The sequence below is a fragment of the Malaclemys terrapin genome, chromosome 6 (assembly GCF_027887155.1).
Source record: "Malaclemys terrapin pileata isolate rMalTer1 chromosome 6, rMalTer1.hap1, whole genome shotgun sequence".
NCBI lineage: Eukaryota > Metazoa > Chordata > Testudines > Emydidae > Malaclemys > Malaclemys terrapin.
In genome coordinates, this window is record NC_071510.1 from 33,835,761 (window position 1) to 33,849,880 (window position 14,120).

General features: G+C 39.8%; 1 protein-coding gene across 8 annotated transcripts in view; it reads right to left on the reverse strand.

Annotated features, from left to right (window-relative positions):
* Positions 1 to 2,201: 2,201 nt before the first annotated feature.
* Positions 2,202 to 14,120, reverse strand: part of LOC128839355 (transducin-like enhancer protein 4) — a 120,957-nt gene continuing 109,038 nt past the window's right edge. For all 8 annotated transcript variants that reach the window (XM_054032277.1, XM_054032273.1, XM_054032276.1 and 5 more), the window contains 10 exons: positions 13,318 to 13,450; positions 12,979 to 13,172; positions 12,718 to 12,794; positions 9,900 to 10,149; positions 8,611 to 8,858; positions 6,862 to 7,009; positions 6,092 to 6,242; positions 5,705 to 5,781; positions 3,491 to 3,932; positions 2,202 to 3,021 (listed from right to left, as the gene is read on the reverse strand). In XM_054032277.1, the coding sequence (XP_053888252.1) occupies positions 3,825 to 3,932; positions 5,705 to 5,781; positions 6,092 to 6,242; positions 6,862 to 7,009; positions 8,611 to 8,858; positions 9,900 to 10,149; positions 12,718 to 12,794; positions 12,979 to 13,172; positions 13,318 to 13,450 (1,386 nt within the window). In that variant the 3' untranslated portion in view covers positions 2,202 to 3,021; positions 3,491 to 3,824. The remainder of the gene's footprint in view (positions 3,022 to 3,490; positions 3,933 to 5,704; positions 5,782 to 6,091; positions 6,243 to 6,861; positions 7,010 to 8,610; positions 8,859 to 9,899; positions 10,150 to 12,717; positions 12,795 to 12,978; positions 13,173 to 13,317; positions 13,451 to 14,120) is intronic.

The following is a 14,120-nucleotide window of genomic DNA, read 5'->3' on the forward strand; positions in this document are numbered from 1 at the left end:
TTCTTCCTCCATAACTGATTCAGAGCACCTGCTCAAGGGTGTCCTTGGCAGGGATAGAAGCAAAGCTTCCCTGATGGAATAAGTGGGTTCCGAGGGGAGATACTGGGGCCAGGATCTCCAATAGGGCCAGCAGGACTGATCTGGTGGGTGCTGCACAGGGCCCCATAGTGTGGAAAACCAGTGAGTGGCTCCTCTGCTGTTGGAGGTACTGCCATGATGTCAGTGGTCTTTTGGGGAAATTGTAGTGGCGGTAGGGAATGGGTGGCCCTTGTGCTCCCTCTGAATTCTCTAAGGGCAAAAACTCAGATCCCGTTCCATTGGCAGTACGTCGGGACTGGCAGAAGCGTGTAAACCATAGGAGAATGTATTGAAGTGTGTCCTGACTGTGGTATGTCCTGGGTGGGAGATCTGGCCTCCCTAGATGTGGATGGTAGTGGAAGGCATGGAGATCTCAGTTCTTCTAGGGCAAATAGTTCATGTGGCTCTGGTGTTTTCTTCAATCTCTCCAGGATTAATGGTAGCTGGAACCAGGGCTGCAGAGGAGGACTTCAATGGAAACGATGGATCCCTTGTCTTAAGGGAGGCCAATGTTGGTTGTGTGCATGGCTCGGTACTGGTAGATCCGTCAGTTTGTGCACGTTTTTCTTCCCCATGCTTGTGCATCTTGGAGTGCACTGCCTCCCTGTGGCTGGAACTCGTAGAAGGAGTTGGTTGGAGGAAGACTTACATGCTTGCTTCCTTACCTCCTGACTAGGCCCCAGCACAGGATCCATAGAGGTGGTAATGCCGGAACCAATCTGCATCTCCGAAGTCAGAGGTGCATCCTGGCTGTCTCAGGCTGATGTACTGGAGGGGGAAGGGGGTTTCACCCTGGGTCTAATGGAGGCCTCATGGCAACTTCCGTGAGGTACTTCTTAAGGCAGAGAGCCTGGCCTTCTTGGGTATGGCCTGAGAAGGACTGGCAGATCCTGTACCTGGATGAAACGTGGGCTTCTCCCAAACAGTAAAGGCAGCGTTGATGCTTGTCATCAAGGAATGCAGGCAGGAGGCACAGATTTTAAATCCAGGCGCCTTCAGCATAGTCCTGTGCCTGCATGCGGGTACTGGGGTGGGGATGAGAGGGTAACCAGTAAACTAATTCTCCCAAAGTCTCAGTTCTATTAAAAATATTACTAAAAGCTAAAATGATGTTAAAGCAGTAAAAACAGCAAATGTTACAAGAAAAAATAACCAGCTACAATTCAAAACTTTTAAAGGTGCATCAAACATGAGAGGACACTAGGAGCTCTGACTCAAGACCATGTGGCAGTGAGAAGGAACTGGAGACCTAGTCATCCCGCTCTGTCCTTTATCATCTCAGACGAAACCATGAGGCGAGGCTAGTGCACATTTGCAGACCAACAGACACTACTACTTTTAAATTCTCCAGCTCCGGACGCATTGCGCGCATGCGTAAACCCTCAGTAGAACACAATAGGGACTATCACTCTCCATTCCGCCTCACCAATAAATATTACGTCACTCACAATACTAGTAACTGATTTAAAATAGTAGGTTTAAAAAAAAAAATTCTAAAAGGAATGGGCTCCCAATCATTGGCTCCCATATCAGTACCCTTCATATTTGTGTCTGGTGGGCTAGATTTCTTTTCCCGAGCCTAGGGGCCACTGAAATCAATGATAGTCTTTCTGTTGATTAAATGAAAAAGTTGGTTTGAGATCTTAGGGCTTGATCCAAAGCCCAGTGACGTCAATGAATTTTGAATCAGTTCCTCTAAAATGGAGCCCATTCAGCTGGGCATGCTTTAGCAAGCCATGGAACATGGGCTGTTCCAAACTTTACTCTCACTGAGGTGTGGAGGAACCCAAACTCCATAGGAGATTAGAAAATGCACAAAACAGGAGGCACTATACTCTGGAGTGATACGGCTGAGCTCTTAGCATGGTATCAATCTCTAAAACCATTGCAATAGTGTAACTATAGAAATTTTCAGTTAAGAAAGTTTGCTGTGAAACCAGACAATTGGTGGGAAGTGTCTTTTACAAAACACATTGTTCTTTTTCAAAAGTCTATAGTGGCATGCTGTGCAATTTAGAACTTTTCTTCAGCTGCCTACTCTCCTTTGACCAAACTGAAATCTGCTCACAATACTAAGGTGTGCAAATCCACAAAGGGAAAAAAATTAGAAAAATAATACATCATAGAAGTTACTTATGTTTAATGCTTAAAAGTCTGAATGCACAAAACAATAATCTACCATTATAGAAGTACTGGTGGTCAATACAATGCATTAGAACTATGTACAATGACACAGTTTAGTATCAAAATCTTTCTACACTGTAGAGTATTACGAAACTGTTAATGACATCAAACACTAAGCACTTAAGACACTATTTTTTGCTACCACATTTGGAACTTCAATGAACAGTCCATTTCAACTTGCAGCATCAATCCATTTCTAGTATGAAATTAAGTAATTTTCTACTTATACAATAAGATTTATCTACACCGTTCTTTTGATTTTGATCCATAGCAGCAAAGGCACTGTACATCAGCAGATCCACAGACTTAAAAGATTTTTTTTTAAAGCATTCAAAAAAAAAAAAAAAAAAAGTCACAGATCATAGTTTAACAGCAACAACAACATAAAAAGATAACACAATGTCTCTGGCACAATGGCACAGCCTGTGTTCATTTCAGGGACATCCAACTAAGACGTGGATAGAACTGTTGGCAAATAAAGCAAGTCCTTCTCTCAAGTGAGAATCCATTCTTTTCTGAACGTCAGAATGAGTGCTCTTGTAAACCCTACCTCTGAGGTCCTTGCTTTTGTAGTCTGTACATTGGTAGGAATCCATGCTCATTTCAGTGCAGTTTCCAATGAATATAGCAAATATTTTCTGTAATCTCTTGTAACTGCAAAATTGCTGAAAGACGCACATCTCCCTTCTCAAAGAAATGTGGCAAAAACATCCAGAAGAGATAAAGTTGGCTCTTTGAGGCAAGTTACTGTACTTCTCTCTGCAATACAACAAAGAGATGTTATATTAAAAAGCCTGGATCAACACAGAGGATTTTACCATCCCCGGAAGCATTGAAAACAAATCTATTTAAAAAACACTACTTGACAGCAGATTCCTTTTAATGTATGTAACCATCTTATTTTTGGCACATTTTTCCTTACAATTTATTTAATTCAACTCTGAACTTAATTAGTGAAAAATCACAGGCATATATATACACAACCGGTTATAGTTCGTAATTACTATTCTAGATTTCCAAGCCGGTCTAAAATAGTTAAATTAGATCATCTTCCTCCCACAATAATTATTTATATTACAGTAGCACTTAGGATGGCTCAACCAAGAGAAAGTTAAATAGTTAAAAATTTAATATAAGCTATCATTCTATTTAGTGCACTTGTCACTTTTGACCTCCCGCCCCTCCTCCTTTCCACCCACCAGCAAAAAACACAAAATATACAACGCACCTTTCAAACCAAGGCAGGGGCAGACAGCTTTATTTAGTCAGTTCATTGTTAGAAAGCCTTCTTTAAACAAAATAAATACATTACAGCTATAATACATAATTAGAGAATCAGTTCAGTGTTAAGTATGCTTATCCCCTCTTCTTCCAAGTAGATATCTTAAGTTTGGTATCACAAGTTCTTAATGAGCATTCACAAGTCAATAGCAAGTTAGATGGGGAAAAAATAAACTCCACAACTGTGATGAGCATTGTAAGTCCTCAGTTTGGAAAGGAAAAAAAAGGAATATACAGCAAAGTGCTAGGAGGAGGAGTCCTGTTTGCATTCAGCTTTGTCTCTAATAAATAACTTCATAGACTGTAGCCTTCTTGTCCCCAGAGCCAGTGACAATGTATTTGTCATCCACAGAGATATCACAGCTAAGCACAGACGAGGACTCTTTGGACTATGAGAAACAAAAGAAAAATACATAAGCATAAAGAAATTAACTATTTTTCTGTTTTAATAAAATCAGGTGAACACAAATGGCACCCGACTAGAAGATTAAATCAGTAGAGAGTTTACTAAGGGGGAGCGCACAGAAGAGCTTATCTAAATACCAAAATATATTGACTCAAAGCAGAGCTGAAGGGCTGGCAGATGCAATTGCAAAAATAATTCCCCAAACTTCCCTCACCTAAAGTATTTAAGACAATACACAGAGCAACATAAAAGGAAAGGGAATGTTTTATTCAATATTACAGAACTGAAGACAACCTATAAAACAAACTTATCCCTCCAATCCTGTGCCCCCCCACACACTTTACTCACAAACAGTGAGTGTTTATTAAATGTTTATATAACTCAATTAGTTTTCGCCTGCTTAAAAGCATGCCAAAAGCCATTAAAAAAAAATACATTCCTCTTATGGAGAAGTCCTAAGAGTTTAATTGGGATAAAACCAACAAGGTTCTAGAAAAATTCAAGAGGTTTTTATAGATTTTTAGAGTGACTACTATAGGATACAATAGAGAATGAGAATCATTATTGTTTTTAGTACCCCCTTCTTAGCACTTTCCAAATGGAAAAGAAGGACCATCCCTGCACCAAGGAACTTATAATCTCAGGAATAATAAACAAACAGGTGAGAAGACACCAGAGTGACTGGCACAGTAGAAGCACTTCAGTGGAACAGAATACAATAGACAAATAGATGGTACAATGGGTACAACATAAAATTGAGAGCGAGAGAGAGAATTAATTTATATCTACCTAGATATAATATATGATATATATTTATATTTAATATCTGGAGCCCAACAAAGAAGCATCCAGGATTTTGGCAAAAGTTGTTGGAGGCTAGTTGGCACTACTCCTCAATGATATTCTATAGGAATGGGAGTTTGGAGATGGGATTAGAGTGGGAAAGGTTTTCCTAATCAAGTGCCGATTTCTTTATAGTCTGGCTAATCTACAAGAGTTTGAACAGGTTTGCTTTTCTGAAGGAGGCATCGTTAAGTTCCATTAGAAAGAGACACAGTTAATATTTATAGGATGTTTAAAGGAAAAAAATACATATAGAAAGGTTATAATTTCCTATTACATTCTACAAGAATCTTCCATAAGTGTCGGCTCCTAAATTCAAGAGTTTTCCTGCTTAATGTAATGACTTTTAAATCTTAATACACATTAGGACATCTTCACGGTGCTTATCTAGACCAAACCTGTTAAGCTATTTCATGAAATAAAGAGGAACATTTTTTTTAAAATGGCATGTCACAGATATAAGTTAGGGGGAAAAAGTGCTCATGAGGCTTTATTCCTTTTGTCTGTGAACTGAAAAAGATACACGTGTTGAGTCTGGGTTTCATTATTTTCAGCAGATTTTGGATATTCAATGAATGCTAAATTAACCACGAGGCACCTGCGCTATATTCCACTACCCACAGCATAATATACACAGGAGAGGAAATAGGCATAAGAAACTCGAGACAAAGGATTCAAAATGGGCATTAAAGCCCAACTTCAAGATAAGGGTCCACTTTATTGTAATGTTAAAATTATTAAAATATTATTGAGGACAAAATCTTGTACACCTCATTATAAAAGACAAAGTCTTAAAAGAAACATAATTAGCCAAGAACACCCATTTAAAAACTCCTTAAGTTAATGATGGACCTTGAAAAGTGCACCTCTATTGTACTGTAATGTGGAAAACAGCTTTTAGGAGATTATTACCTGGAATATGCTGGCTCCATAAGGTGTTCTCCAGGCATTAAGAAGATTATCTTTTCCAGTGCTTACAAACCATTTGCCTGAAATCAGATTTTTAATTTTTTTTTATAATTATGTTACGTTTTCAATGAACACATGCACAAAACCCCTAGATTATGCAGAAAAATGATCAATTCACATTAATTAAAAAAATATGCAGAGAACAGTCAAAATTACATGTGGCTAGATTAAGGTATTTCACTATAAGTTGTTTGTAAACAATAAAAATAAATCATACAGAAAAAAGTTTAATTTTAATATTATATTGAACATCTGGTTTTACATTTCCTTGCTTTTATTCAAAAGAGATTTGTTAGGAGAGAAAATACTGGCATAGATGTTGTAGCTTACCACAGTGAGCAAATTTGAGTGACAACACACAGCTCTCGTGAAGATGAAGTTGATACTTGTCTGGTTTAGTAACATGCAACACCTCAACATTACTGTTCTCCATTCCTACTGCCAACCATTCACCAGTTGGACAATAACCCAGGGAGAAGATCTGGAATTAACACAGCACATGCTGCAGTCAGTAAAGGAGGAGCTTGAAATAGTCAGAACTAATTCCTGCTACATTGTTATCACTGTTCACAAAATGTGAGCTACATTTTGGGCTGCTACAAAGGTTTTAAAAGATGCTAATCATCTACTATAGTAATCAAGACAAATTAGTTCATGTAAATGCAACTCATTTTGAACTGTAATAGTAAAGCATTGAAACAAGCTATAAAAGTTACTGTCCTAGCCCATCCAACAGCATTAAAAATATTTTTGTAAAAATATCTTTTGAACGAAGATCTACAGAACTGAAAACTGGTTAGATAGGAACACTTTAATCTGACAAATCCCTTTTATAAATAGAACAGGAGTACTTGTGGCACCTTAGAGACGAACAAATTTTATAAATAGGGCTCTCTGCTGTTCTTGTGGGAAAAATACTGATCTATCAACCTGAGAGCCATAATCTAGAAAAAATGTTTAGCTGCCATATTAAAAACAGTGCAAGAGACTAAGTGAAAAAATTCTAGGAGCTCTTCTTCAAGTCTGCTTTTTAAAAAATGTGCTCATTTTATAAAACCACTATGGATTTCTCTAACATGTCAAAGCTTCTGAGAGTGAACCTGTGATGTGAAATCATGCTGTTGTAGCTGTCTTCCTTCTCTGAGGTCCCAGGATCTGACGGTATTGTCCAAACCTCCCGTCCAGAGCTTGGTACCATCATTAGAAATGTCAATACAGCTGGCTCCATCTGTGTGGCCCTGGAATTGTCTGAAAATGTCAAAAGAAAACACATGCACACACATGGTAGAAAGATTTGGTTTTGATCCATGTTCATTTTTCCGTGCAGATCATGCTAGTTTTGGTTTATTTCCTTTAATAACTCTAGTTATTAAAAAGTAGCAAAAGCATATTTTAGTAGAGTGACTTGAATTTATTCTGAATTTGTAGATAACCAAATGAACTGTGTGTGGAACGCATCAAATAATCAGCCTAGTCAGCATAGCACATTTTTTTTTGAAGTACCGTATATACTCGTTCATAAGCCAAATTTTTTTGATAAAGTGAAGCATCAAAGAGCAGGGATTGGCTTATCAATGGGTCTACACCAAAAAATGACGATTTTAAGCTCTATTGAATTGAGTATCTAATACATTGTCATTGTAGATCGGGGTTGGCAAACTTTGGCTCCCGGCCCATCAGGGTAAGCTGCTAGTGGGCCGGGACATTTTGTTTACCTGGAGTGTTTGCAGGCACGCAGCCCCTCAGCTCCCGGTGGCTGCGGTTTGCCGTCCCCAGCCAATGGGAGCTGCGGGAAGTGGCGGCCAGCACATCCCTTGGCCTGTGCTGCTTCCCGCAGCTCCCACTGGCTGGGAACGGCAAACCGCAGCCACTGGGAGCCGAGGTGCTCCAGGCTTGTGGATGCTCCAGGTACACAAAACATCCTGGCCCGCCAGCAGCTTACCCTGACAGGCCAGGAGCCAAAGTTTGCCAACCTCTGAAATATAGGGTCGGCTTATGAAAGGGCCATACAGTTTTTGCCATTTTTACCTAACCATCTTGGGGGGGGTCGGCTTATAAACGAATGGGCTAATGAACGAGTATATACGGTATGTTTTAAGGTTCAGATTTGCGGATCTCTGCCTGAAACTGTGACATCACATCAGGTACTGGGAATGTCATCTTCCTGGGAGGAATTCAGCACATCATTCTAAATTTACTGGCTCTAAAAATCATCTGCAATCACTTACTTACACAGGCTTTAATACAGTACAGTCTCAATGGGATCATCGGACCACCTAATAAAAGCCCATCTTTTACATGTATTACTACAATGCTTTATAATGTAGATCTGTATTATTGGGTCCCGCTTAAGATGCTTTACACTGGGGATGAGAAATAACCAAACACGTGCATCTGAAAACCCCCAAACTTTGTGCTGTCCAAAACCAGATCTGAATGTGGTGAATCAGGCCCATCATTACTTAGAATACAAACAATAAGCACAGATCAAAGAGGTGTGGTTGTGTGCAATGTATTACACACTATCAAACTACTCCATGTTTTATAGGAACCTAGAAAAATCTTAGCAACATCAACACAAGCTGATTTTACTCTAAGCAGCCATCAGACCCCAGTCTAGCAGCATTAGAACAGAACTTTAAAGTCTGCCATTATAAAATCCTCTAAACCTATAAATAAGGATGTAATTTTTATCAAGCTTTTATTATCTTGGCTCCTTAACAACAAAATACTGAAACAGTTATGCTGACAATTAAGATAAGAGCACATTAAAAAAATATTAAGGTAGAACATACATGCTATTGTTAATTAATTCTTCACAACCTGACAACCCAGTTCTGTTGACCTACCTGACTAATGTCTGGTTGTGCAGATCCCAAACTGCGATGTTCCCATCGCTACAGCAGGAGAAGCAGACCTTGGAATCGGGGCTGATAGCTAGAGCATAGCAAGCTGGAGCAGAAGATGTCAGCTCTGCTTTTATACGTGGGGTAGGAGCTGCCAGGTCCCAAATGGATAATGTGCTGGCCTCCCCACCGACAATCAGGGTGCGGCCGTCTGGAAGCAATCTGCAGGAACGGATGTAGTTATCTCTGTTCTGTGGAGACAGAAGCCATCACGAGATTACTCATGAGGAAAGGAAAACAGCATTAACATGAGAGCAGAAATCCATAAAAGTATTGTATTCCCTCCTGGTTTTAATGAGCCAGTTACACTTATGACAATGATAAAGTGTATTAATGCCAGAAAATTATACGACATCAGGGAAGTACTTAAACTTGATCTACAAAATTCAGTAGTGAGAGCTATTTAATCTTAATTAGCATCAAAATGCAAAGACCTGCACCCAACTCCAAACACTTCAATGTTCCTGTATTTGACAGCTTTTATAAAAGGTTTCATTTTTATACTCTGTTCATTTCAGTACATTAACCCCTTGATGACTGGGTGTACCAAATTCTGATATACCTCCGCCTCCCATTTTAATGAGCCCTGCTGCCACCACCAAGGAGGTATTAGGGTCACACGTTCTGCACAGTTTTGATGTAGCAGCAATTACAACATCTCATCAAGAACAGTAAATGACAAGAGAAAAGTTGCCAATAATGGTGCATCTTGTTAGCGCATGCAAATAATTTGCTGTTCCCAGTAATAATTTAGGGAGATTTTTAAACAATCAGAATACAAACATACATGCACATGCATGGACCATATATTAGAATGCAAGTCTACAAGTAATTTTTAGCACATGAAAGGATATAAGGCTTAAACACACACCCATAATATCAAAGTTTATAGACAGCATCTACACCACTATTTTTGATCTTGCCTCTTGCCTATATAGTTTTAGGGGCTTTTGTTTTGTCAGGGGGGAAAAAGCAAATGTATTGTAACAAACACACCAGAAACTGAACAACTTAGCAGTACACGTAATAATAAAAAGAACCTGAATGAAACTCACCAATCAGCACCAGCTGAGGAGCTGGTTCTCAATGCTGATGATACTAATTGATCATCATAACCCATATCTTAACGCTATCATATCACTCTTGCACAATCTGAATATTTTCTAAACTGCTTTCTTCTACCCCCTCCCCCTCTGATCAAGCTTCACTTTCATTCCTAGATGTTCACTTACCAGGCAGTCTAGCTGAGAGACAGGGCTCTTGTTCCCTGGGTGGCTGATGTCCCAGACTTTGACACATCCCTTTCCACCAGTATACACGTGTCTTGTGGGGTTGCTGATGGTAACTGCACACACTACTTCCCCGTGATTCAGAGTGTTGATCTGACGAGCATGGCGAGGGATTCCTGGTCCAATGAGGGCATCAGGAGGGAAAGGTACAGGTTGCATCTGACCATCTGCACTTACATGAAATGAATAAGCTCTGAGGAAAGGAGAAGGGGAAAGTGATTTAATGAGTTACCTCTCGCATCTATTTAAGAAAAGATAACAAGATACATAGGCCAATATTTTCAAACTTGGCTGTGTACATTTTGGCATCTAACACCATAGTAAGGTACCTAATGCAATGGTCAGATTTTCAGGGGTACTGCACACCCTCAACTTCCGTTTACGTTTACAGTAGCCAGGGGAACTCAGTACTTCTGAAGACTTGAAGTTATTAGCAGTCTAAATATGGATTTAGTCACCTATCGTTAGGCATCCAGTTTTGAAAATGTTGGCTTTAGTCGTCTCCACAAGGCAAGCTATCCAGACACAGACCAAATAGCTTTTTAGGACTCAAGCCATGCGCTTCTGATTTCTGGAGTGAGTAGAGATATGTGAAGCTATCGTTTCCAACCTTAAGTTTGCATGTGACTGGGTCTGAGATTTGATATGCGATGTGATATACATACATAGCAGAAGTAGGGAAGCCCACATCAGAGCCTCCCTGAAGACGGAAATAGCAGGGAGCATCTCTTCAAGCTTTAAGGAATGGTTGGTTCCAAGGAGATAGATAGGTGACTATTCCCTTAGAGGCTTTCATTTATGAACATGAACCCTCAAGACAGTATGAATGGGATTACTTCATTGGCTTTCACTGAACTGAACGGTGGGGTGCACATATCTTAAAAGCTTATATTATATTTTACAGCACTCTGTCAATAGAAGGATTGAAATCAATGACACCAAGGAGTTAAGGTTTTTAGGCACAATTCCTGAAATGGCAGTACAGCAAAAATGTGCAAGTAATTTGTTGTTGTTGCACTGATACGACAAGCACAAATCCCAATTCCTTTTGCTGGAGTCAGGACTCTCACTGAGAAAGAATGTGTTGTGTGACTGCCAGTTATGCCACCTGTGAATAAGCTATCAACAACTTCATCTCCAAATATTTTCTAGGGAGAACACTTAGCTTGTGAAATTGTTTTGTTTTAAGATGTGACATATTAAAAAGTATATATTACTGAACACAAACTTTATTAGATGACTCCTCTATACACATAAATGTATGGTTAATAGAGGGTTAATTTCCACAGACTACCTAATTCATGGTAGTACTGATGAAAAACAACACACAGTTGTAATAGTAGAGATATGAAAATAGCTCACAGAAATATCATTTTGGAGGTGACTATTGCTTTAATTGTTGCACTGAAATTGTTAGTTTAAAAAGGCAGCCTTTAAAATCCAACCATTTTATTTGTTATTTAAGTTAAACAATGTGCTAATATTACAGCGGCTTTTTCAGCAGTATAAAAATTCAACCATATTTACATCATCTCCAGTTTTCCCTTTTTTATACTCATAACCACAGAATTTTCACTATTTCTGCATCCTATTTTCTCTCTTTCCTTGTTCCGGCAGGCCTGAGTGACAAATGGACACGTCACTTTATGACACTAAACACATTCAAGCAAAGCTCAGGCAGATTTGTTTGGTTGTTGCAGTTAAAAGACACAAACTTCCTCATTTAAGTAGATTTGGTTTCCACTAGCAGATTTCTATAGGCACTATCTAGAACAGGGGTGAGCAAACTACGGCCTGTGGGCTTTGGATCTGGCCCGCGGGATTGCCCCCAGTGCCAACTCCGGAGCAAGCATAGAGCCCCAATGAAGTTATCCTGGCTCTATATAGGTACAGGTACATCAACACATAGCAGCTGGCAGAAGACAGCTTAAGATAACAAGTAACATTGGGGGAGAGGGATACAATCATAGTATGTACAACTTTTATATATTAAAATCAAGTTACATCAACTATGCCCAAATATCCCTCAACCTCTCCATTTTTAGCTAGTCTATTTTTCTTTTAAGTGTCACAAAGGAAGTGGAACTTGAGGCCCTTCAAATAAAACCCAGATCAATATGATTTGCATTACTATTTTCCCCCTCCCTCTAACTCAAGAGGGATGTGAGTGGAGAGTTTATGAGGCTGGGAAAAGAATTACACAGCAAGCAAAGCCTGTTAGAATAGGTCACCTTTTCTGGTGAGTTCCATCAAGGATGAATTTGAACATTATGAAACCATAATTCTTTTCAGTATTTTCAATCAAACAAAACATTTCAGCGTTCCTTTCTCTGCACACTGCTGTTTATAGCATCTAATAAGTTTGCAAGTGATTGCAAGGCTTTCATGCCCAGTGGAATTATTTTTAAGCTGAGAAACACAGTACAGCAGAGATGTATATCAGAGATCCCTTTACAGTTTGTATTTCTATACAGTGATGGGTCCCCTACTTCACATTTAGAAAAGGAGCCCCCTCTCCCCACCACAGATTCTCGTTGCTCTATGCCATCTGATACTTCCTGGCTGGTAGTAGATTTTAAAAGAAATCTCCAAATAAGCTTTTAAAATAAAAACAAGGATTAAACCATGCTCTCTACCCCCTCAATCCTAAACTTACTTCTATTCATGCAATAGTATTCAGTAGCCCAGGGGAAATCTAGCCAGCAAGGGAATACCACTTCAGTAAATGATTAACTTCATAAGTTTAATGTTTAAAACTCACGGTTTTCCTCCTGGGATGCCTGTCAGATTGGGAGGGATGCCTGGGACTCGCATGTGATGATGTGGATCAAAACCAACCTGCAGTTTTCCCCAAGCAGAACAAAAAGATGTATTAAGCGAACACGAGTTTCGTTTACCTCTTCCACAACATATTCCCCAAATTAGAAATAGGTCGAACTAGATTTAACCCTGCATGTCTTTAATTTAACAGGACCCACCTCCCACACCAAACATATTCGCATCCCCTGGGGCAAACACTTACCACTGGAGACCTCCCGTAAGCTGCTGCTGCTGCTGCTGCAGCAGCTGCTGCACTCATTTGAGGGGAAATATTATGCAGCCCAGCATACGCAGCTCCTGGACTGGTCAGCTCCCCATTCATTCCAGCATGTGGTACAATTCCAAACGGAGCAGGATAGGGACATGGTACCGCCATCGGGGTCCTTAGACTGGAAACTGTTGAGGGAATAGTGCTCAATTTAAACAGGTATAAGTGATGCTCAGCACATCAAGGAAGAGAACGACAAACAGAAGACACAGAATGCAGGGTTGTAAAGGACTGAAAAGTTAGATGCTTTTCCAGAGGCCAATGGTTACTAACCTAAAGGGTCGACTCCCGGTGGCTTGCCAGGCCCGGGCCTTAATCCAGGAGTAGAATTGCTGCCTGGAGTTGGAGCATCAGTCCGTGGAGTTGGGGTATTTGATTTAGACACAGGAGTGGTAGATTTCTCATTCTAATATTAAGAGAGGCAATGAAAGACAGTTCTTTTACTTTTTGGCTTCATATACAAGATATTGTAGATGACAATTAAAATGTGGTTTGATTAGTGAAACCTAGTTTTCAATTTTTAATGCTCAGCACTGGCAATGGAAAGAAGCATACAGAGTGACTTAAAAGGGAAGGGTGACCATAAGAATTAACACTACATTTCACAGCTTCTCTCCTTTAGGTCACTGATGTGATTCAGGATAAGGTCAATGACTGAAAATCATTACCATCTGACAATCATATTAGCAGCATATGTGAAACCTGTTGGTGGTCTCAATCTGCTCCTGGTGGACATGTGTCCACATCATGATTAGCACCTTTGTTGACAGTGTGAGGCCCAAAATCGGACAGACAAGCAGACTGAAATAGTCAACTCACCCTAGCCGTGATCCCTATAAAACAGGGTTGAGGCACAATGATGGGGGTAGTGTGAGGAATCTTGCACTGGCACTGTTGTGGTATGCCTGTTTGGTGGACAAACAGCAAACTTCTGTGTTTAAACCGGTCACTCCAGCACCTCTCCTGAGCACTACATTCACTATAGAACTGCTTTAAATAACAATGTGAGAAGTGGAAGTGTACTGATATGTCGAGAATTGCAGGAAGAGTTACAGTGCAGCTTAGGTTTCAGTGGT